We start from the raw sequence: 23,678 nt of genomic DNA on the forward strand, positions 1-23,678 counted from the left end.
CGCAGCACAGTCACAGCGAAAGCTGGAAGAGCGGCGTTTCTAGAACCCGTTGTAAGCTCTCTTGGGGCTACAATACAAATACACTAGAGACAGTGCTGGGCAGTATCGAAGATACATGTATCTTAGATACTATCTTAGATACTCTATGGGTATCTTGTATCTGTATCGCGATACGTCTCGAAAGACGAGTATCTGTATCTGTATTTCCGATACATTCGATAATGTATCGTGTATCTTAAGATACAAGATACTTCTATCGCAACACAACCGTGCGAAACCATAATCACTGGCCAAGCTCCGCTTCTCAAGCTGGTACTGGTGCCACTAAGCCATCTGAACAAGTCTAAGGGCTGTGACGCAATTTTATTTTTCCGCCAGAGTCCTCCAGCGAGGGCAGAAGATGAGGAAGACAAGCACGCGGACGTCTACACCCAGCCCACGTACCTTTCGTTTTGTCGATTTCTTTTCTTTTTAGTTGCGCCAGTGCCGCGACACTTGCTCTTAGCCACTGTCCTGCGCCGCGTACTCCACTGCGTGCAGCGTCTATCGCGCAAATGCTGATGTTGCTACAGTGTCGTTATTGAAGATTCTCTTGCCGAAATGTGATGCGTCCAGGAATGGGGTCGCTTTGTGTCTCGTGGATTTTACATATCAGCGATTTGAAGGATCTCGTGGATGACTTACATGCAATGAATTAACCTATATGTAAATAAGATATGCAAACAACTATAGCACCACTAGTACTGATGCTAGATCTAATAGATCAAGCGTTTACCTAACAGAAAATATCTTGGCGTACTGTATTTTTCACTTCCTGCTACATTTATTCAAAAAATTTATGAAATCATAACTTGATGATTAGCACAAGTGCTTTGTTGCTGTCATTTTGCATCCAATACGTTACCTAGGTCTCTGTGCTGTTTTTCTGGTCAGGTAACTGCAGTATGTCTTTTATAACGCATTCCCAAAATAAGATCTCTGCTTTATTCTTCTAACTGTCTGCTTTATATTTCTACTACTGTTTACCCATTTACAAGTTGCCAAGGCGATTTTGAAAACAAACATATAATTATGTAGGCGTCCCTTGAGCTACAGTACAAAGCATTCTGCTTATCGCTTAGGAAAATAGCGAAACTGAGTTTGCATTATAATAATGGAAATAATTAGGAGCCATCTTAAAGGTGTTAGGAAGGGGATTCGAGAAATGTTGTTTTACTGAATGCTCCGTTTTACTCATGAGCGTCCCAACGAGCCGTTTCAGGCAATTTTCCATAGGCACTGAATTTTCTATTGTCTTAATAGGTAAGTTGACGATACTTCATGCTCATTGCTATTAAGGGCGCCCTCTGTATTGTGTTTCTGTACTCATTCAATGTGAATGTTTGATACAAAACCACCTCCCTATTTTACTTATATTAGTTTTCCTGTTTTAGGCCTTCTTAAATATTTTTCGTATTACTAATCGCCACCTAATGGGATCTATAAGCGGCAATAGCGCGAATAACGGCGGTGTCCTCCGACGCTTTGTGCAACTATACAATACGTCTGAGACGTCTCTGTGTTGCACATGTTTTCTCGTTGAAGAAAAATTGCTAAAAGATTACACTTTAGTGAGGATATCAACAAAGAATCCTTTACGCCAGCAGATAAGTAGAATATGAAAGTTCATTGCTCCTTTACGTCATCTACGTATACACCAGGGGCCTCAAACTCAGCCTATAGCCAGCGGGCCACAGTCGCGAAATTTAGTTCGAAGCGCCGAGACAGTGATGATGGTGGGAGATAGTTTGAACAAAATGACGTTGCCATTCGAAAGGAAGCCTTTCCCATGTCTCGCATATAGGTCATTTCTGAAGGGAATTTGGAGTCAGGATTGGAGAAACATCGATACCGATGTGCACAACGAGTAAATTCTGGACGCGGATTCTGAAATAGAGTCTTTGTTCCATGGTTATGTTTCAGCACATGGTGACCACATGTTCGTGCATAGGCGTTCGCTGCTACATTATATGGATCTATAATAACAAATTAGAGAATGTATCGAAGTATCTTAAGATACAATTGCCAAGTATCGTATCGGATACAATTATTGCGGCAGTATCTTGTATCTGTATCTCCAATACTTCTTGCCTGAGTATCTTGTATCGTATCGCGATACAATTTCAAAGTATCTTTGCCCAGCCCTGACTAGAAAGGTACCCCCTACGCCATAAATCACAATTTTTGTGAAGTTAGGAAACACCTACTAAGCCATTATTCGTCATTCTGCGGAGAAGCGAGGTACCAGCTACAAGTCTGTAAGGCATTATGTGCACTTTGTTGACGCGACGACTGATGACGATGAAGAATTATGGCTCAGCCCTTTGTAAGGGGTTGGAAGCTTTGAACAGCCCACCAGTTATGAACTTTGCATTGGGTGACGCCCGGTCGCTATTTCCCTCTCCCGTCATGCTGTATAACATACGTTGACGTGGGAGAAAGACGAGGGGGGAGGGCGAAGAACTTTATTGAGACCCCGAGGAAATGGATCATGCGCTTATGCGCTTCCTTGGCAACCAATACAAGTGCGCTTGCGAGGAACCCACTACGCTATAAATCATTGTAATTTTACTGAGACCCCGGGAAAATGAATCATGCGTTTATGGGCTTCCTTGGCAACCAATACAAGTGCACTTGCGAGGAACCCAGTACGCTCTAAATCATTGTAATTTTACTGAGACCCCGAGGAAATGGATCATGCGCTTATGGGCTTCCTTGGCAACCAATACAAGTGCACTTGCGAGGAACCCACTTCGCTATAAATCATTGTAATTTTTGAGAAGTAGGGCAGCAGGCACTGTGCCATTTTTCGTCATTCTACGGAGAGCCGTGGTACATGCTAAACGCATGTAAGGTATTATGCGCACTTTGTTGATGCTGTGCCTGATGACGACGAAGAATTATGACAGAGCCTTTGTAATGGGTTGGAAGCATTCGACAACCTACTCGTTGCGAAATTAGCACTGTGTGACGCCTGGTTACAGAATTCGCGTTGTGCGACGCTTGGTGCTTATTTCACTCTTCTACCACGCTATATTGCGTATGCTAATGTGGTTCCTTCCCGACATGAAGCCTGTATAGGACCTTTCTGCAAAGCAGTTTCAAGCACTGGCATGGCTCAGAGGTTGAATACTGGGATCCCACGCAGAGGGCCCAAGTTCGAACCTCGTTCCATCCTGGAATTTTTTCTTATTTCGCTTTTTTTATTTCGAGCGATACTGGTTACGGACACCGGCGGCGGCGACGGACAACTACGGCGCCAAAAACGGCCGGTGAAATGATCTCATAACAGCTTTCGCTGTAAAACGAGCCCTTGAAATTTCCACTTCTTTCCTTCATTCATAGCGAGGGTCTCGTTCTGGCAGAGTTGATGCTTTCAGGTACTATGCGAGGGATTATTGGTCAGCTGCCAGCTCGTAATAAGTTCACGTGCTACGTGACGCCAACAGGCAGAAAAAAAGAGTGTTCCACACTCGCCGTCATGGCTACTGGTGGCGCTGACTGGCACTCCCACGTTTAAATACACATATATACCACATAAAGTGGACGGGGGGATGGCCGCCGTGGTATCTCAGTTGGTAGAGCATCGGACGCGTTATTCGAAGGTCGCAGGTTCGGTCCCTGCCCGCGGCAAGCTATCTTTTCGTCCACTTTTCTTTCTTCACATATACATTACATTTACCACTAATAACATCCCCTATACTTTACTTAGCATTATTGTCTGTTAGTACTCATTAATAGTGTGTATAACAAAGAAAAACGAGCCCTTAAAATTTCCACTTCTTTGCTTCAGTATCAATCAGGTCATAGAGAAATTCGCGAAATATAACCAATCACTATACGTACCCTTCACAGATTACGAAAAGGCATTTGATTCGGTCGAAATATCAGCAGTCGTGCAGGTACTGCGGCATCGACAAACCATATATAAAAATTCTGGAAGAAACCTACAACAGCTCTACAGCCACCATAGTCCTCTATAACAAAAGAGAGCAAATTCAAATAATGAAGGCATAAGGCAAGGAGACACGATCTCCCCAATACTATTCACCGCGTGCTAAGAGGAGGCTTTTAGTAACCTAGATTGGGAAGGGTTAAAATGGAGAGTACTTTAGTAACCTGCGATTTCGTTATGACATTGCATTGATGAGTAACACAGGGGACGGATTGCAACTTACGATTACTCAAATGGACAAGGAAAGCAGAACGGTAGGTCTGAAAATAATATGCAGAAAACTGAAGTAACATGCATGAGTCTCGGAAGTGAACGGCGCTTTGCGATACGCAGCGACGAACTGGAAATGTTACAGGAATACCTCTATTTAGAACAGCTCGTGAGCAGCTGCACCTTACCTGTACTTACCTACGTAGGAGAATCCTGGCGGCTTACAAAGAGAGTTCAACTGATTGCGGACGATACAGCGAGCAATGGAAAGCAAAATTAAAAAAAAATCAGCAGAACCCACGCCTTGTGGTAATCGCTTTCCTGCGAAGCAGTGAGCGAGTGTTTATATAGTCACATCGTCGTGACGGTGAAGATGACTCCAGAAGAACTCGGAAATGCGTAACCCTTTATTTGGCCGAAATTGTGGCCCGGAAATGGAAAACTCAAGCTACACCACTACACGCTGTATACTGAGAGCAGCGAACAGAGCGTCTGCCATCGATAGTCTGAACATCACTGGGATGCGCCGTCTTTTATACATGACGCATCGAACTTTCCAGCCTTATCATTGGTGGTCAGGCAAGCTCTGGAATAATCTTGACTATTCGCATCATCAGTGCAACCTTAACAACATGATCTACTACAATCTGGAATCTTGTGAGACATTCTGGTGCGCTTTGCGCAAGGCAGCAGCTATACATGCAATGGGCCGGTAACAGAAAACAGAAAAAAAGAGCGTGTGTGGCATTGCCCACTCTGAAAATGCATCGTCTCGATGCTTGTAACAGAACATGGAAGGGGAAGACAAATGCATACAGAAGGGAAGCACAATAATAAAGCAAGAAAGTACATCAAGCAATAAGTACAAGGAAAATTACAATAATAAAGCAAAAAGTACAGTCCTCAGGTTTACCAGCGCACATAAAACGGCTTAAGGCGCACGACATGAGCGACTTCAGGTCGTGCACGGCGCCGTTCAGAGTTCCTAATGCCGTCCGGGATAACCTCGTAATCAAGAGTGCCGAGACGTCGAAGCACCTTGTATAGTCCGAAGTATCGCCAAAAAGTTTTTCACTAAGTCCACGTCGGCTTATCGGTCTCCAGACCCAAACACGACTGCCGGGTTGGTATTCCGCGAAGCGTCGTCGAAGATTGTAACGGCGGCTGTTGGTCTCTGCTGATTCTTGTTGCGTAGGCGGGCGAGTTGTCGGGCTTCTTCGGCGCGCTGAAGGTAGACAGTCACGTCGAGGTTTTCTTCGTCGGTGACGTTAGGTAGCATGGCGTCGAGCGTCGTTGCCGGGTTCCTTCGTATACCAACTTGTATGGCGTCATCTGTGTCGTTTCTTGCACGGCCGTGTTGTATGCGAAGGTCACGTAGGGAAGGGTGGCGTGCCACGTCTTGTGTTCGACGTCGACGTACATGGCCAGCATGTCGGCGATGGTCTTATTTAGACGCTCGGTGTGGCCATTGGTCTGTGGGTAGTAGGCTGTGGTCTGGCGGTGGCTTGTTTCGCTGTATTTCAAGATCGCTTGAGTAACGTCAGCAGTAAAGGCCGTACCTCTGTCGCTGATGAGGACCTCTGGGGCATCATGACGCAGGACGATGTTCTCAGCGAAAAACTTGGCTACCTCGGCGGCCCTGCCTTTGGGCAGGGCCCTTGTTTGGGCGTAGTGGGTGAGGTAGACGGTAGCTACGACGATCCACTTATTTCCGACAGTCGACGTCAGGAGCGGCTCCAGTAAGTTCATACCTATTTGCTGGATAGGTCGGCGAGGTGCTTCGATGGGCTGCAGAAGTCCTGCTGGCCTTCTCGGCGGTGTCGTGCGTTCCTGACAGTCCCGGCATGTCCTCACGTAGCCAGCGACGTCGGCGGTAAGGCGTGGCCGTAGTACGTTTCTTGTATCCTCGCGAGCGTGCGGGAAAAACTGAATCAAAACGGCAAGTTGGGCGAGTTGGTAGTTGACCATCGTTGCTTTCCGCAAACCACCCTTATCTCAGTATGCGAACAGCTTGTAAAAAAAATTAAGAAAGTAGTAATTCATCAGCCACAGAATCAAACAGAAAATAAGTTTGCAGTAATCCCCTACGTTCATCAGGTCGCCCATGGGATAAAAAAGGCAGCAGGGCGATACGGCGTGCGGGTGGTCTTTTCCGCAAACAACTCGTTGAATAAGATGTGCAATCTAGTAAATAAACCTAGATCGGCGGGCAAAGATACATGCACTATGAAGCACAAAATGCAGTTCGTGCCATGCACGATGGGGGTGGTTTATGCAATCACACTGTCATGTGGAAAGAAGTATTTTGGGCAGACGGGACGGTGCATTAATGTTCGTCTCAGGGAGCACCAGACAGCCGTCAAAAATCACGCCAGCACGAACTTAGCTATACATTGTAGAACGTGCCATTGTGAGCCAATGCTTTATGAAACACGGGTAATATACAGAAATTTTAACCAAACCTTTCGCGAAATTGTGGAAGCATACCACATACATATAAACCAGAGCGCATGCGTCAGCCAAACTTCGGTTGCTCTGCATAATAAAGAAGTGCAGTTTTTGAAACATGTAATCAAATGAATCCCTATCACGACAGACACGCGCCACGTGATCATTTTTTTGTGTGTACTTTTTTACTGCATGTGTGATGAAATAAATCAGTTGTCAGTCAGCGCTTGTTTGTGTACGTGTCTCTCAGTCCTCAGTCCGGGTCGCGCTGCTCTCAGCAAACGATGGTGCGGGAAAAGCCGAGATGGCCAGCCGTCGGGTCGTCGTGCAGGGCCTGCAGAATTTCTGGTCGTAGTGCTGAAGGTACAACAATAACGTAGTTGCCCTGGGCCGGCCAGAAGTTCTTTACAAGGATGTCGTTTTTCAAGAAAAATGACACCAATCCTCATCGGAATACTTTCGGAACAACGGCGGTCCTGCCCTTGAGGTATTTCACAAGACCCCCGAGTTCCGGGTCGGCTTGCTGTCGTTCAGCGAAGTCGTCGGTACCTATGATTCCTAAGAAGCAGTTATCATCGTGGTCATCCTGCCGCTGTGCATCGACGGGGGCACGAGACAGGCAGTCGGCGTCAGAGCTTTTTCTTCCGGACTTGTAAACGACGGTAATGTCGAATTCTTGAAGCCTTAGGCTCCACCGTGCAAGGCGGCCTGAAGGATCCTTAAAGTTAGCTAGCCAACACAAGGCGTGATGGCCGCTCACAACTTTGAATGTCCTACCGTAGAAGTAAGGCCGACACTTAGATTTAGCCCAGATGATGGCAAGGAACTCCTTTTCTGTAGTAGAATAGTTCGCTTCCGCCTTAGATAGCGACCGGCTAGCATAACTGATAACCCTTTCCTGTCCGTCGGTCCTCCGCACATGGACGGCGCCGAGACGTACGCTGCTTGCGTCGGTGTGGATTTCCGTATCGGCGTATTCGTCGAAACGCTCAAGTATCGGAGCTGTCTGCCGACGTCGTTTCAGTTCTTGAAATGCTTCGACTTGCGCCGTTCCCCACTTGAACTCTACGTCGCTCTTCCTGAGGTGCGTTAGTGGCTCGGCGATCCGTGAAAATTCATTGACGAAGCGTCTGTAATAGGCGCACAAGCCGAGAAATTGGCATACGCCCTTCTTGTCGGCGGGCGGCGGGAAGGCAGCGATGGCAGCTGTTTTTCGCGGCTTGGAGCAAACTCCAGAGCTGTTAATGACGTGGCCCAAGAAAGGAGCCCGTAATACACGAAACGGCACTCTTCTGGCTTCAGGGTGAGTCCGGAGGTCTTGATTGCTTGAAGTACAGCTTCCAGCCGCCGGAGGTGTCCGTCGAACTTTGAAGCAAACACAACGAAGTCGTCCAAGTACGCAAGGCATGTCTGCTACTTCAAGCCAGCCAGCACTATATCCATAACGCGTTGGAAAGTCGCAGCTGCCGAGCAAAGAACAAAAGGCGTGACCTTGAACAAAAGACGTCAGGCCTGCGCAGAAAGCGCAGCAGAGTCACAGCGAAAGCTGGAAGAGCGGCATTTCTAGAGCCTGTTATAAACTCTCTTGTGTCAACTAATAGAAGTACATTAGCAACGTACTCACTACGCCACAAGTCATAATTTTTGGAAAGTTGGGAAGCACCCACCACCACATTATTCGTTATTCTGCGGAGAAGCGAGGCACCATCTGTGAGGCATTATGTGTACTTTGTTACTGCGGTAGTTGATGACGATGAAGAATTACGGCTGAGCCCTTTGTAATGGGTTGGAAGCTTTAAACGACTTACTAGTTACTTAATTCATATTTTGTGACGCCCGGTCGTTATTTAGCTGTCCCACCACGCTTTATAACATACGTTAACCGGAGAAACGGAGAGCGAGAGAGAGAAGGAATTAAATTTATTGAGAGCCTGACGAAATGGATCATGGGAGCCTTATGGGCTTCCTTGGCAACCAATAGAAGTGCACTTGCCAGGAACCCACTACGCTATAAATCATCATAATGTTTGTGAAGTAGGAAAGCAGCCACTATGCAATTTTTCGTCATTCTTCGGAGAACCGTGGTACTCTCTAAACACCTGTAAGGCATTATGTGCACTTTGTTGATGCTGTGGCTGATTACAATGAATTATGGCGGAGGCCTTTGTAATGGGTTGGAAGTCAACAACCCACTCGTTGCACAATTTGCTTGTGTGACGCCCGGTTACAGAATTCCCGTTTGTGTGACGCCTGGTTGTTATTTTACTCTTCTACCACACTAAATTACTTATGTTTATGTCGTTCCTTCCCGACATGAAGCCAGTATAGGGTCTTTTTGCAACGCAGTTTCAAGCATGCAAATTCAGCCGAGCGCAAAAACCTTTTTCTTTAAGTTACATTCGGGCACCCTGCCGGTTCGGACCTTTTTAGGAAATTGAGGTGTTTATATGCCGTCGGGTTCCGATTGTTATATCTGCAGAAAGCCAGAAACAATAGATCATGTATTTTTGCATTGTTGGGAAGGGGTTTATTTCTGGGGCGTTTTACAGAGAACGCTCAAAAAAGAACTTCCCTTGCACTCACTTGAAATAAGATTTTACCAATAGAAAATGAGGATGGACTGCCTTTCGATCTAATAATGGTTCTTGGCCTCCATTGTCTATGGCCGGCTAGAATGGCCGGTTTCCACTGCGACCCTGACAGGAGACCTGCACGCGTGCTTTTTCGCGAAAGCATTTGTCAATATCTTGATGTACTCAAACAACAAGACTTTGTTCCTCACTGGCGTTCCAGGGTTGAGCTCCTGGCTCACCCAAAGGAATGTTAGGAATGTAACTAATCATAGGTGTGCACTGCTTTGACATTGCTTCAGTTGTGTCTATTGTTGTATTGTCTGCTGCTATTCCTGTGCCGTGTTATGAGACCGGTAATAAAGAAAAAAAAAACCGGCATGGCCCTGAGGTAGAACAATGGGCTCCATGCAGAGGGCCCAGGTTCGAACCTCGTTCCATCCTGGAAATTTTTTCTTATTTCCTTTTTTTTCTTATTTCGTGCGATAGTGGTTACGGACACCGGCGGCGGCGGCGGCGGACAATTACGGCGCCAAAAATGGCCGTTGAAATGATCTCATAGCAGCTTTCGCTGTAAAAAAAAGGCCGTCCGCTGTTATAAAGGCAGTCTTCTTTCGGTCTCTCTCGTCGACTTCGATTTGCCAGTAGCCGGTTGAGGTCCATCGACGAAAAATACTTCGCGTTCTGCAGTCGATCCAAGGCGTCGTCTATCCGTGGGAGAAGGTACACGTCCTTCTTTCTGATTTTATTCAGGCGATGATAATCGACGCAGAAACGTAGAGACCCATCCGTCTTCTACACTAACACCACGGGAGACGCCCGCGGGCTCTTCGACGGCTGGATGATGTCGTCGCGTAGCATTTCGTCGACTTCTTTCTTAATGGCCTCCCGTTCCCGCGTCGAAACCAAGTAGGGACTCTGACGGAGAGGTCAAGCGTTTTCTTCTGTTATAATGCGGTGCTTAGCAAGGGGCGTTTGTTGGACCCGCGATGATGACGCGGAACAGTCCTTGTATTCCTGCAGAAGGCATCGAAGCTGTTGCAGTTGGCGAGCGGGAAGGATTGGGTTAACGTCGAAGGGCGGGTCAGGTATTGCGGTCGTCGTCGTAGCTTCGTCAGAATCTGAAAAGGAAAACGCATCGCTGACGCCCAAATTTCTTCGATGTACGTAATCGTCGTATCCCTGCTCACGTGTCTGTATTCTTGGCTGAAGTTCGCTAGAATCACGCTTCCTTTTTCTTCAGGCAACCGAGCAATGCCTCTTGCGACGCAAATACCACGCTATAGCAGCAAACGCTGATCGCTCTCGATGACAGCTTCGATGTCTTCAGCTTTTTCGGTGCTGACGGAAATTATGACGCTGGAGAATGGTAACTTTATCCTCGAGCACGTTCAGGGCATGTTGACAGGGATTCGTATCCGGTGGTGTCGTTTTGTTCGACTATAGGGTTATCGAATTGGTTCTTAAGTCGATGACGGCGCCGTGATGGTTTAAGAAGTCCATGCCAAGTATGACGTGCCTGGAGAAGTGCTGCAAGATTACGAAACCCGCTGGATACGTGCGATTATTGATTGTGATTCTTGTTTTCCAGACTCCAGACGGCCTTATTAGATGGCCTCCAGCGGTACGGATTTCGGGGCCTTCCCAAGCAGTCTTGACTTTCTTCACGTTCACGAAGAAGGGCCCACTGATGACGGAATAGTCGGCTCCAGTATCGACGAGAGCGGTGACGTTGTGACCGTCTATGAGAACGTCGATGTCGCTAGTTCGTCGCCTAGCGTTGCGGTTAGGCCACGGCGTCGGATCACGGCTACGTCGGTTCGTCCCGCTGCTTCGACATTGCGTCGTCAGGTCTTTTTCGGGCCGCGACATTTGGATATCAGGGCTCCGTGCGGCTTGCGGCGTGTTCTGAAGGTTTCGCCGCGGCGTCGTCGTCGTCGGCGGAGGATCTTCGGTAGTTCGTCGTACAGCAACCGCACCTCCATCGGTTGCTGCCCTTAGTTTTCCGGATATGGGCTCGCGGAACGGCCCCGGTTAGGGCCGCTGTACTGCTGTCGTCGTTGAGGGGACCGGTAGCGCCCAGGCGACGGCGAACGCGACGTACGTCGAGGTGCCCATTCAGTGGCGGCCAAGTAGTCGGCGATGTCGTGTGGCAGCTCACCACGCTGTGGAGGCGGTGAGTTGACGGCGAAGCCACGTAGTCCCATCTGGCGGTACTGGCAGCGGTGGTAGGTGTGGCCGGCTTCCCCGCAATGGTAGCAGAGTGGGTTGTGGTCCGGGGCGTGCCAAACGTTGGTCTTCCTCGGCGTGTATCGCTGGACGTTAGGCGGGTGGTATGACGTCGGTGGTGGCGTCGGTCGTGCCTGGCAGCGGAACTTCTGCGGTGGCGCGGCGTCTTGACGTGGGCGAGGAGGGGGGGGGAGGGGCGTTGCGTCGGGCTGCACCAGCATAGCTCATGGCTTCCGGCTGAGCCTGTGGTGGTTCGGCAATTCCAAGCGATTGCCGGACTTCCTCGCGGACAGCGTCGGCGATTGAATCCACTTGAACCTGCGGTGAAGGTAACAGTTTGCGCAGCTCCTCCCGCACAATAGATCTGATGGTTTCGAGCAAGTCGTCAGTGGCCAGCGAGTGCACTTCGGAATAGGCTGCAGACAGCGGATTGTAGCGTCTTTTCGAATGTTGTAGCCTTGGTGAGCAATTCGGCGACCGCTCTGGGCGTGTGGCGGAGAAGTCCCGCGAACAGTTCTTGTTTAAATCCCTGCATATGGAGGCGAACGTTTTTGTCTTCGGGCATCGCAGCGTCGGCCTGGCCGAAAAGTCGAGTCATCTCTTCCGTGAAGATGGTGACGTTTTCATTTGGTAGCTGCACCAGTGTCTCCAGCAAAGAAGCGTTCCTTTCCTTGCGGACGACGCTTGTGAACGTCTGCAGGATTGCGCTGCGGAAAAGGTTCCAGGTTTGAAGTGAGGACTCCCGATTTTCAAACCAGGTTCTTGCCCAGTCCTCTAGGTAGAAGTAGACGTGACGCAACTTGTCTTCGGTGCTCCAATTGTTAAAGGCGGCAACACGGTCGTATGTTTCAATCCAGGTTTCCGGCTCCTTGAACGATGAACCGCGGGACGTCGGTGACTCCCTGAGTTGCCGGAGCAGAATTGGTGCAGGCGGCACAGTGGCTGTCATCGTCGCTGTGGTCGAGGTCAGGGTCTTGGTTTGCCGGATCTTTTCAGGTAGAGGCCCGTACTCTGGCGGTAGACCTTGTTACCAGCGACTTGGTCGCTGCTCGGTGTTGGCGTCGTTGTATTCTTTGCGACTTGGGCTGGGTTCACGGCTTGAAGGGGGCGTCCGGAACACGGACGAACAGCACATCCACCAGATTTCACGGGGCCGTGACGGTTAAGAAGATTCCGGTAGAACTGGACTGCGTAACTATTTATTTGGCCGAACTTGTGGCCCGGAAACGGAAAACTCAAGCTACAGCAATACATGCTGTATACTGATAGCGGCGAACAGAGCGTCGGCCGTCGATAATCTGAACATCGCTGGGATGCGCCGTCTTTGATACATCACGCATCGAACTTTGCAGCCTTATCACTGGTGGTCGCGCAAGCTCTGGAATAAACTTGACTATTCGCGCCATGTTCGCAATCTTAACAAAATGATATACTACAATCTGGAATTTCCTGAGACATTCTGGCGCGCTTTGCGCAAGGCAGCAGCTACACGTGCAATGGGCCGCTAACAGAAAACATGCAAAGAAAGGAGCGTGTGTGGCAATATGCTGCATTTCTTGGCTTTCAGCCAAGCGTTACGAGGTGGATGGACGTGTTTTTGTAAGCGCAATAGTTGTGTGCACATCACGGGCTTACCACTTAAGGTCTGACGTTACATCAGCACTCAGGTTAGAGCACATACTCCAGTATTATCGAAACGAAGTGCACTTTACGGTGCGATGACGTCAATATTGTACGCAACTTTTGTTAGCGTATTCCTCCGGGGTCGAGCAACGCTTGATTGTAGCTTGCTGAATCATAGTAAGAAAAACGTACGGTTTATTAGACTGCTATAAAAGCGGAGCTAACACTGAAACCCCAATTGATGTTAACCTGGCATGACGCCTATATCGTAGGAGTACATATGTAGTGTATCTTGCTTTGCTTTTATAAAATCAGATAGCCAGCACCACAAGCACTATCGACGTTGCACCGACATTACACCTGCATAGGATATCATTGAAAAAGTTACACCAACCAACGAATTATAAAAGTAAAAACTTCTTTTACTTTAAAAAACCCGACGTTTCGGATCCAACTCGGATCCTTCCTCAGGGGTGACTGTGGGGGCCAGAGAGCAACAGTTTAAAAAGGAAGGGAAGAGCCTTCCTCTCTTTAGGTCGGGGGGTCACGCTTGGTTTGAATGACGTGCCGTAGTCCATTGAAATACACACTCGGCAGCGCACCTGCAGACCGGTTCACGTTGCCGGGTGTTGCCTGAATGTGCCAGGATTCCACAAAAAGTCGTTTGAGATAATTTGCCTCGAAGTCGACGACGCGGGAGTTGTCAAAGGCTATGCGGTGGTCGTTCACCTCGCTATGCTCAGCTAGCGCAATCCTTTGTCTGTCGAAATTGCGGACGTCGTTTCTGTGTTGTCGCAGCCTTTCTGGGAAGTTCTTCGTTTCCCCCACGTATGAAGCGCCACAATCGGCACAAGGAATAGAATAAATCACTCTTTGCGCTTTTTCCTTGGGCTGTCTGTCTTTTGGGCGCGGGAAGAACCGGCCGAGTGTGGAAGTTGGCTTGTGCGCAACTTTTATGCCCTGCTCCGACAAAACGCGTGTGAGCGCTTCGCTGGTGCCCTTAACGTAGGGAATGCAGACGCGGACAGGCCTGGGAAGCGACGAGTCAGAGTCCTCTTGAAGGGGTCTGCGGGGGCGGGCGTGGCGGCGTGCAACCCTCTCAATGAAAACTTTGGAGTAGCCGTTCTTTAGAAGGTCGCATCTGATCTTCCGTTCTTCATCCGTCCGCTTATCATCCGACGAACAAACCCTCCGTGCACGTGTGAGTAGTGACGATACCACCACTGATTTATGGTGGAAAGGGTGGTTGGAGCCAGCGTCGAGGTAGCGACCGGTGTGGGTTGGCTTTCGGTATACCGAGAATTGCAGCAAACCACCCACCCTTTCCACGAGGACATCGAGGAATGGCAAGCAGTTGTTTTTTTCCGTTCCACGGTGAACTGGATGGCCGGCTCAATAGAGTTGAGATGGGCTGTGAAGGCGTCTACGGCAGAAGTTTTTAGGATACAGAAACAGTCGTCGACATACCGCAAAAATATTTTTGGGGTGATGCCGGCCGTCTGCAGTGCTCTTCCCTCCACTGCCTCCATCACGAGGTCTGCTGCCGTTACAGACACAGATGCCCCCATTGCAGTACCAGTTAGCTGTTTGTAGTATTCTCCGTTGACGGAGAAGTACGTGCTGCTGAGACAAAAGTTCAAAAGGCGGCTCAACTCGTCGACGCTCAGGCCTGTTCTTGCCTCGAGGTTTTCGTCACACTCCAGCACTTCACGCGCTGTGGTCACTGCTAATTGGACAGGTATGCTTGTGAAGAGGGAGACTACGTCGAATGACACGAGGCACTCATCTTCGCAAATCGGTATCGGGGAGAGAATCTCAACAAAATGGCTGCTATTTCTCACGTGCGTCGGCGTGTTTCCCACGAGAGGGGCCAGAATCCTGTGTAAGAAGCTCGACAGGGCTCGAAGTGGCGAAGATGTGAAATCCACAATCGGCCTCAAGGGAACACCGGGCTTGTGGGTCTTGGGAAGCCCGTAGAATCCGGGAGCACTACCGTTTCTGCACATCAAACGAAGGTGCAGAGCTCTGGTATCAGGGTGTTTCACGAATACGTCTCCTAGGAGCTTGAGGTCTCTCTGTACCTGCGCTGTAGGGTCCTTCTTAAGTTTGCTGTAAGTGCCACTAACAAGGTGGTCTTGGTCCTTGCGGTCGTAGTCTCGCCGGTCAAGGACGACAGTAGCGTTCCCTTTGTCCGCAGGCAAGATTACAATTGTGGGGTCCTCGCGCAGCTCTCGCAGGGCTCGGTTTTCCTCCGGGGACAGATTGGACGGCTGTTTCTTCATTAGGCCATGTGCCAGGATGCCAATCGCTTTCAGCCTCACTGATTCCCGGACGCTGGATTCAAGATGACGGATCCCGTCCTCCACGGCTGCCGCGATCCTCGCCAAGGGAGGTCGACCACCCGACATATTGAAGCTGTGGCCTTTAGCAAGGACGCTAACCCCAGGTGGCGACAACTTCCTGGACGAGAGGTTGGAAACAAACTCCGAGGCTTTGGAGCTCGGTGACCGCTTCGGCCGCATCAGAGCTGAGAGCTTCTTACTCTGGGAGATGCGCTGTTCCTGCGCTGCGCTTGAGGCGACCGAGCTCGCGAAGTTGCGCACAAGCCAACTTCCACACTCGGCCGCCTCTTCCCGCGCCCAAAAGACAGACAGCCCAAGAAAAAAGCGCAAGGAGTGATTTATTCTATTCCTTGTGCCGATTGTGGCGCTTCATACGTGGGGGAAACGAAGAACTTCCCAGAAAGGCTGCGACAACACAGAAACGACGTCCGCAATTTCGACAGACAAAGGAGTGCGCTAGCTGAGCATAGCGAGGTGAACGACCACCGCATAGCCTTTGACAACTCCCGCGTCGTCGACTTCGAGGCAAATTATCTCAAACGACTTTTTGTTGAATCCTGGCACATTCAGGCAACACCCGGCAACGTGAACCGGTCTGCAGGTGCGCTGTCGAGTGTGTATTTCAATGGACTACGGCACGTCATTCAAACCAAGCGTGACCCCCCGACCTAAAGAGAGGAAGGCTCTTCCCTTCCTTTTTAAACTGTTGCTCTCTGGCCCCCACAGTCACCCCTGAGGGAGGATCCGAGTTGGATCCGAAACGTCGGGTTTTTTAAAGTAAAAGAAGTTTTTACTTTTATATTTCGTTGGTAGGTGTAACTTTTTCAATGATATTTTCTTCCCAACCAGACAGAACGCTGTCAAATGTTCACCTTTAACCTGCATAGGATGCTTTTCCAAAGCAATTTTTAGACCTGGCATTGCTCTGTGTTAGAATACCTGACTGCCACGCAGAATGCTTGGGTTCGATTCCTGCTGGGATGCTAACTTTTATTATTTGCATTCATCGCGTCAACGCTGTCGATGTCGGTTTTTCTCAACGCTCTGGCTTTTGAATTGCCAATGTCTGTTCTCGCCGTTCCTGGGTAGATTTAAAGTGTCAGTCACCTCTAGCGCACACCCGTACTCCGAGGCCTGTAGTTAACGGGCATGTGCCACACGTGTCTGGAGAAAAGGGTTTGACGACGGACACGACATGATTTTCGCGTTATTCATGCTATGACCAGACAGTCATATTCGTCAAATACTCTTAGCCTCCCATGCCAATTTTGGTCTGAACCAAGTTAAGGAGGTGATCATGAGAGCAGCCAGATGTAGGCGGCTAGATAGATAGATAGATAGAAACGCTCAAAGTTGCAAAGGTTCGCTATGAAATGCTTCGCATTTTGAAAGTGACCGTCGCGCAGTAGATAGCGTGCCCGGTATCTGTTGTCGCGGACTGAGCGGTCGTAGGTTCGACTCCCGCTGATGGAACTTTTTTCTTTCCCATCTGACCGTGTGCATTTGTTCGACGACGTTTCCGTGACGGAAATACTTCCCTAAAGTCTTGGTGGAACCCGGAATAAAACAGTTTCGTGTTAAAAAAACGCTGGAGAAGTGCCACCGAGACTACAGCGTTTTTTTGTGGGTCTGCTAAGGAATGGTTATGACCTGCAGTTCATTCCTGGCAAAGATCTGCTCATGGTTGACATGCTCTCTCGTGCACCAGCATGTTTCCCCTACTCGGAAATCGAGGTTAATGCAGTTTGTGGCTTTTCGTGCATGATAACACCATCAATAAAACGCCAGGGAACCTGCCTCTTGAGTAGGCATTTTAGGTCCCTGCCGGCGGCAAGTTATCTTTTCGTCCACTTTACTTTGTTCCCACTTTATCCTATTTACAACGAATAACATACCCTGTGCTTTCTTTGGCATTATTGTCTGTTCGTTCTCATTAATATTGTGTCTAACTAAGAAACGAGCCCTTAAAAAGTCATCGTCTTTCCTTAATTCATAGCGACGGTCTCGTTCTGGCAGACTTGATGTCTTTAGGTAGTATACAAGGGATTATTGGTCAGCTGCCAGCTAGTAAAAAGATCACGTGCTATGTGACGCCAACAGGCAGAAAAAAGAGTGTTCCACACTCGCCACCATGGCTGCGACTGGCGCTGACTAACACTACTAGGTTTAAATGCACATATATACCCCATAAAATGGACCGGAGGATGACCGCCGCCGTAGCTCAGTGGTAGAGCATCGGGCGCGTTATTCGAAGGTCGCACGTTCGGTCTCTGCCGGCGGCAAGTTATCTTTTCGTGCACTTTACTTTCTTCACACTTTATCCTAACTACAACGAATAACATTTCCTATACTTTCTTTGGCATTATTGTCTGTTCTTTCTCATTAATATTGTGTATAACTAAGAAACGAGCCCCTAAAAAGTCATCGTCTTTCCAGTATCAATCAGGGCATAGAGAAACTCGCGAAATACATCTCTATTTAGTAGGGGTGTGCGAATATTCGAAAGTTTCGAATATTCGTCGAATATTACATTCGAGATATTCTTATTTGATTCGAAAATCGTGTATTAGTAAAATTCCGAATATTCGATAACTTCGAATATTCGAAAAATTCGAATATGCGATTCGATTATCATGCATAAAATAACTCGTCTTCCACATTTCTGCTGCGTTCGTATGGCTAAAAACGTTGCCGAGAGGAGCGATACACATCGTACGTACACGGAGGCACGATATCTGCCTACGACGAGCGCCCCAATACGTATGATTTATTGCTGGTGCATCTCCGACGTGCAGCGCTGTTGGCGATCATGTAACCGTACATTTTCAATATTATGCGGCCGTAACGTGCCGCACTACCACTCGTTCACTATGTGGGACCACTTCTGAAGAGACAGTGACCCATGTGACTGGTGGCGGACTGTAGGCACCTTCAGATACCCCAGTCTGGCAAAGCTTTGCCCCATGTACCTCCCTATACCAGCCACTTCTGTTCCAAGCGAGCGTGCCTTTTCAGTGACAGGGGGGGTGGGTTGTCTCTGTTAGAAGGGAGCGCCTGCTGCCTGATTATGTGGAGCAACTCATATTTCTTCATGATAACATCTAGTCATTACTTTCATTGTGCCGTGATATTTGCTTGTGTTGTGATGTGCATTGTGTTAGCCTGGACATTGTGTTCTGGAGATAGCATTGTATGTTACGTTGCCAGTCAGGCTGTTAATGTTTTTTTTTCAAATAGCTACATGTTAAATAAAATATTGTTACTGTGGAGGCAATTTTTCTTTGATATTCGATATTCGATTCGATATTCGAAGGTGGATATTCGTATTCGTTTCGTATTCGAAAAATTTGATATTCGCACACCCCTACTATTTAGCCTTCATAGATTACGAGAAGGCATTTGGTTCGGTCGAAATACCAGCAGTTAAGGAGGCACTGCGGCATCAGAGCATCGACGAAACACACACGCACACACACACACACACACACACACACACATATATATATATATATATATATATTGTAGAGAAGAATTGGAACGTTGTAATGGGCCGTCCTCTCCAGCGCCTTCTAGTGGGTCGCCCTCTTCGCCTCTTCTCGGAGAGCACGCCCCTATATATATATATATATATATATATATATATATATATATATATATATATATATATATATATATATATATTGTAGAGAAGAATTGGAACGTTGTAATGGGCCGTCCTCTCCAGCGCCTTCTCGTGCTCGTGCTCGTGCTCGTGAGAGTCTGCGAGACTGCGCTCTGTCGTTGTGCATCGTCGCCGTCAATCCCGCCGTCAATAAACGCCTTAACAAAGTGGTGGAGAGTGCTGTACCGTCACCGCAACTTCGGTCTCCATTCGATGCCCCTGGAGCTTCGATCCCGTACCGTGCCATCTACCATGCCGCAAGACGCCGCCTCCTGCTCCGACCGCTTGTCCCGGTGTCCCTCGCATCCGCGACCCCCCTGTCTCCACCGGCGCGGATGGCACTGACGTGGAGGACCGGCTCGCGATTTACGAACGGGTGAGTGTTCCCAATAAATGGGACGAAGCAGGCAAGCTGACAAACTTGGTTTTCTACCTCGCGGCTGTGGCAGGCATGTGGTACAACAACCATGCATCCGATTTCCCCACGTGGTCCGATTTCAAGACCGCCATCGTCAACGTGTTTGGCCGCCCTGCCTTTCGTAAGCTTCAAGCCGAACAGCGCTTACGTGAACGAGCTCAGCAGGCAGGGGAATCGTTCACGAGCTACATCGAAGACATCCTTGACCTGTGCAAGAAAGCCGACGCGAGCATGTCGGAGTCTGACAGAATCAGGAATGTTCTGAAAGGCATCGACGACGATGCCTTCACTATGCTGCTGGCCAAAAACCCTCGCACAGTGGCAGAGGTCATTACCCTGTGCCGAAGCTACGAAGAGCTGCGCCGGCAGCGCTTGATGACCCGTCGACCGCCATAACGCGATGCTGATCTCGCAGGCTTGTCGGCAATTCCTGACCACTCCACCTTGCTCGCCGAAATGAAGTCGTTCGTGCGTGAGGAAAGTGCTCGCCAGGTCTCTCTATTGGCTTTCACTCCACCGCAGCATGTTGACCAGCCACCAACTACACTTCTGCCTCCTCTCCGCCGAGCGATTCAGCAAGAAATCGCGGAGGTCATTCCCGAATACCACCAGCCGCCTCTAGTGCCTGCACCACTGAGCTACGCGCAAGCTGTAGCCAGGCCGCCCCCAGCGATTCCTGTGGCTGGCCCGCGGAGTTACGCCGAAGCCGTCGTCGGACCACAGGCCTTCGACGTGGCTGTGCCGCCTACATATGTCGACGTCGCCCCCACGCCCCGACAGCTGCCCACAATGCACTCATTTCAGCAGCCGCCTCGTCCATCCCGTTCTGCGACATGGATGGGACCCGCGAACCGCTGGCGCACTTCCGACAACCGCCCCATTTGCTTTGCGTGCGGTTGCGTCGGTCACGTCGCACGCTACTGCAATCGCGTGCAGCCGCCTCGGGTCGCATCAACCCTGACCAGCTCATCAAGCAGCCCTTATTATGACCAAGCGCCGCCAATGTCACCGACGTCCCGCCCCGCACCATCTACCCGCCGTTCACCGTCTCCACGACGTCGCTCACTGTCGCCGATGCGGCCACGTCCGGGCTCACGCGACCAGGAAAACTAGTCGTCGCAGTCCACGAGGCAAGGGCTGCGACGCTATCGAACTGCGAAAGCCCTCAGCGAAGCCCCTCGAACGTGATTGACGTGTTTGTGGACAGTGTTCGCGCATCCGCCCTTATCGACACTGGAGCCGCCGTATCCGTTATGGACGCCAAGTTTAGCCGACTACTGCGAAAAGTGACGACGCCGCTTTCGGGGCTCTCCCTCCGTACAGCCAGCGCCCAAAGTATCCACCCAACAGCGGTCTGCACAGCTCGCGTCATTATTCAGGATGCTCTGTACGCCGTCGAATTGATCATAATTCCTGCCTGCTCTCACGACGTCATCCTAGGATGGGATTTTCTCTCCCGCCACGACGCCGTCATTCATTGCGCACCAGCCGAAATAGAGCTCTCACCATTCTCTGAATTGGCGCCGGCAGACAGTCCATCGGCTGCGGGCAAGGTACTGGTCAAAGACGACACCAAGGTGCCTGCAAACTCGTCGACGGCGGTGTCAGTGTACTGCGCCAGTCTCTCCGACACCGTTGCACTTCACTCGCCATCTGACCGTGTTTGCACGAGGAAAGGCATGCTGGTGCCTTTCGCGACCGTGCAAGTCACTCAGGGCAGTACGTCAATTTTTGTTATCAACCCATCTCCGTACAGTGTTATGTTGGTCCGAGGGGAATGTCTCGGCAGCGTGGAACCCCTCGAAAACGCACAAGTTATGGACGAACCAGATGAAATGCACTGCCACAGTTCCAGTACGCTCAGCGCTGTTTCGACATCTGGTTCATCACCCGCTGATGTCTTTGGTTCCTCCATTGCTGACGACCTTACACCGGTCCAGTGTTCCCAGCTTCTGTGCCTGTTGGACGAATTTCGCTCTTCTTTCGATGTCGCTCAAACTTCTCTCGGCCGCACTTCCGCCGTTACGCATCGCATCGGCACTGGCGCCCAGCCCCCACTGCGGCAACGTCCATATCGCGTATCTCCCACAGAACGCCGTGTAATCAACGAGCAAGTCGACGACATGCTGCGACGCGATGTTATTCGACCATCTAACCGCCCCTGGGCGTCTCCTGTCGTACTTGTCGCGAAGAAGGACGGTTCTGTGCGGTTCTGTGTAGACTACCGACGACTCAACAAGATCACTCGTAAGGACGTGTATCCACTACCGCGAATAGACGACGCGATTGACAGCCTGCAAGGAGCAGAAATCTTTTGATCTCTCGATTTGCGCTCAGGGTACTGGCAAGTACCCATGGCTGATGACGCTCGACCGAAGACCGCCTTTGTCACGCCCGACGGCTTGTACGAATTCAACGTCATGCCGTTTGGGCTGTGTAATGCGCCCGCCACCTTTGAGCGCATGATGGATACCGTTCTGCGCAACCTGAAATGGCACACATGCTTGTGCTACCTCGACGACGTCGTTGTTTTCGCTCCGGACTTCTCCACACATCTTCAACGCCTGCGGCATGTTTTGACGCGTTTGAGCGACGCCGGTCTACAACTGAATCTAAAGAAGTGTCGATTTGCAGCACGGCAGCTGACAATACTCGGTGACGTCGTGTCCAAGGACGGTATTCTTCCCGATCCAGCCAAGCTTCGGGCCGTGACCGAGTTCCCCAAACCTACGTCCGTCAAAGAACTGCGCAGTTTCGTAGGACTGTGTTCCTACTTTCGGCGCTTCATTCGAAACTTCGCGACCGTCATATCGCCGCTGACGAAGCTCCTCGGAAGTAACGGGTCCCTCAATTCATGGTCGTCAGAGTGCGAGGACGCTTTCGCGAAGCTCCGTCGTCTGTTGACGTCGCCTCCCATACTACGCCACTACGACCCTATGGCCCCAACAGAGGTACACACAGACGACAGCGGTGTTGGCCTTGGCGCTGTCCTTGCGCAGCGCAAACCAGGGTTCCCTGAATATGTCATGGCGTATGCAAGTCGTACGCTCACCAAAGCCGAGAACAATTACACCGTCACCGAAAAGGAATGCCTAGCGATCATCTGGGCCCTTACGAAGTTCCGACCTTATTTGTATGGTCGCCCATTTGATGTCATCACCGACCACCATGCCCTCTGCTGGTTGTCATCATTGAAGGATCCATCAGGCCGCCTCGCCCGCAGGGCACTTCGCCTACAGGACTACGATATCCGCGTGCTGTACCGCAACGGACGCCAGCATGCTGACGCCGACGCACTCTCGCGCTCCCCCTTGCCTGACGACAACACCCACAGCTCAATGTCTCACAATGCCGTTTCTGCCATCGACGTTCACACTATCGCTACCGAACAGCGCAAGGATCAATGGATCGCTTCACTGCTAGACTTGCTCACTGATCCTTCGGCAACACCATCCACTCGCGCGTCGCGTCGTCAAGCCCACCATTTCGCCATTCGCGACGACCTCCTCCACCGACGCAATTACACCGCCGACGGCCACCAGTGGCTACTAGTAATACCCCGCAGTCTGCGTTCTGAAATATGCGAATCGTTCCACGCTGATCCGCAGTGTGCGCACTCTGGGGTATCGAAAACATACCACCGCATTCGCCAAAGGTACTTTTGGCGAGGCATGTACCGCTACGTGCAGAAGTTCGTTCGCTCCTGCATCGATTGTCAGCGCCGCAAAACTTCAACGCACCAGTCACCAGCAGGTCTGCAACCTTTACCTTGCCCTGATCGGCCGTTTGTGCGCGTTGGCATCGATTTGTATGGGCCACTCCCTCTGACTTCGGCTGGTAACCGTTGGGCCATCGTCGCTGTAGACCACCTTACGCGATACGCCGAAACTGCCGCCCTCCCAGCGGCTACAGCGCGCGATGTAGCCTCCTTTCTGCTCCGCCGGTTCATGCTGCGCCACGGTCCACCCCAGGAGCTGGTCAGCGATCGAGGCCGTGTCTTCCTGTCGGAAGTCGTCGAAGCCATCCTCAAAGAGTTCAACGTTGTTCACCGGAAAACTACTGCTTACCACCCGCAGACGAATGGACTCACGGAACGCTTTAACCGCACGCTCGGCGACATGCTCTCGATGTATGTCGCCGCCGATCACACAAATTGGGATTCCATTCTACCTTTCGTCACCTA

At 50.1% G+C, this 23,678-nt stretch overlaps 1 protein-coding gene across 1 annotated transcript in view; it reads right to left on the bottom strand.

Annotated features, from left to right (window-relative positions):
* The window catches only part of LOC125760304 (uncharacterized), a 44,413-nt gene extending 28,817 nt beyond the window's left edge, over window positions 1-15,596 (bottom strand). Inside the window, exon 1 of the mRNA XM_049420185.1 lies at window positions 14,395-15,596. Within this exon, the coding sequence (XP_049276142.1) occupies window positions 14,395-15,596 (1,202 nt within the window). The remainder of the gene's footprint in view (window positions 1-14,394) is intronic.
* Window positions 15,597-23,678: the final 8,082 nt, after the last annotated feature.

This window comes from Rhipicephalus sanguineus, chromosome 10 (genome assembly GCF_013339695.2).
Source record: "Rhipicephalus sanguineus isolate Rsan-2018 chromosome 10, BIME_Rsan_1.4, whole genome shotgun sequence".
Taxonomy (NCBI): Eukaryota; Metazoa; Arthropoda; class Arachnida; order Ixodida; family Ixodidae; genus Rhipicephalus; species Rhipicephalus sanguineus.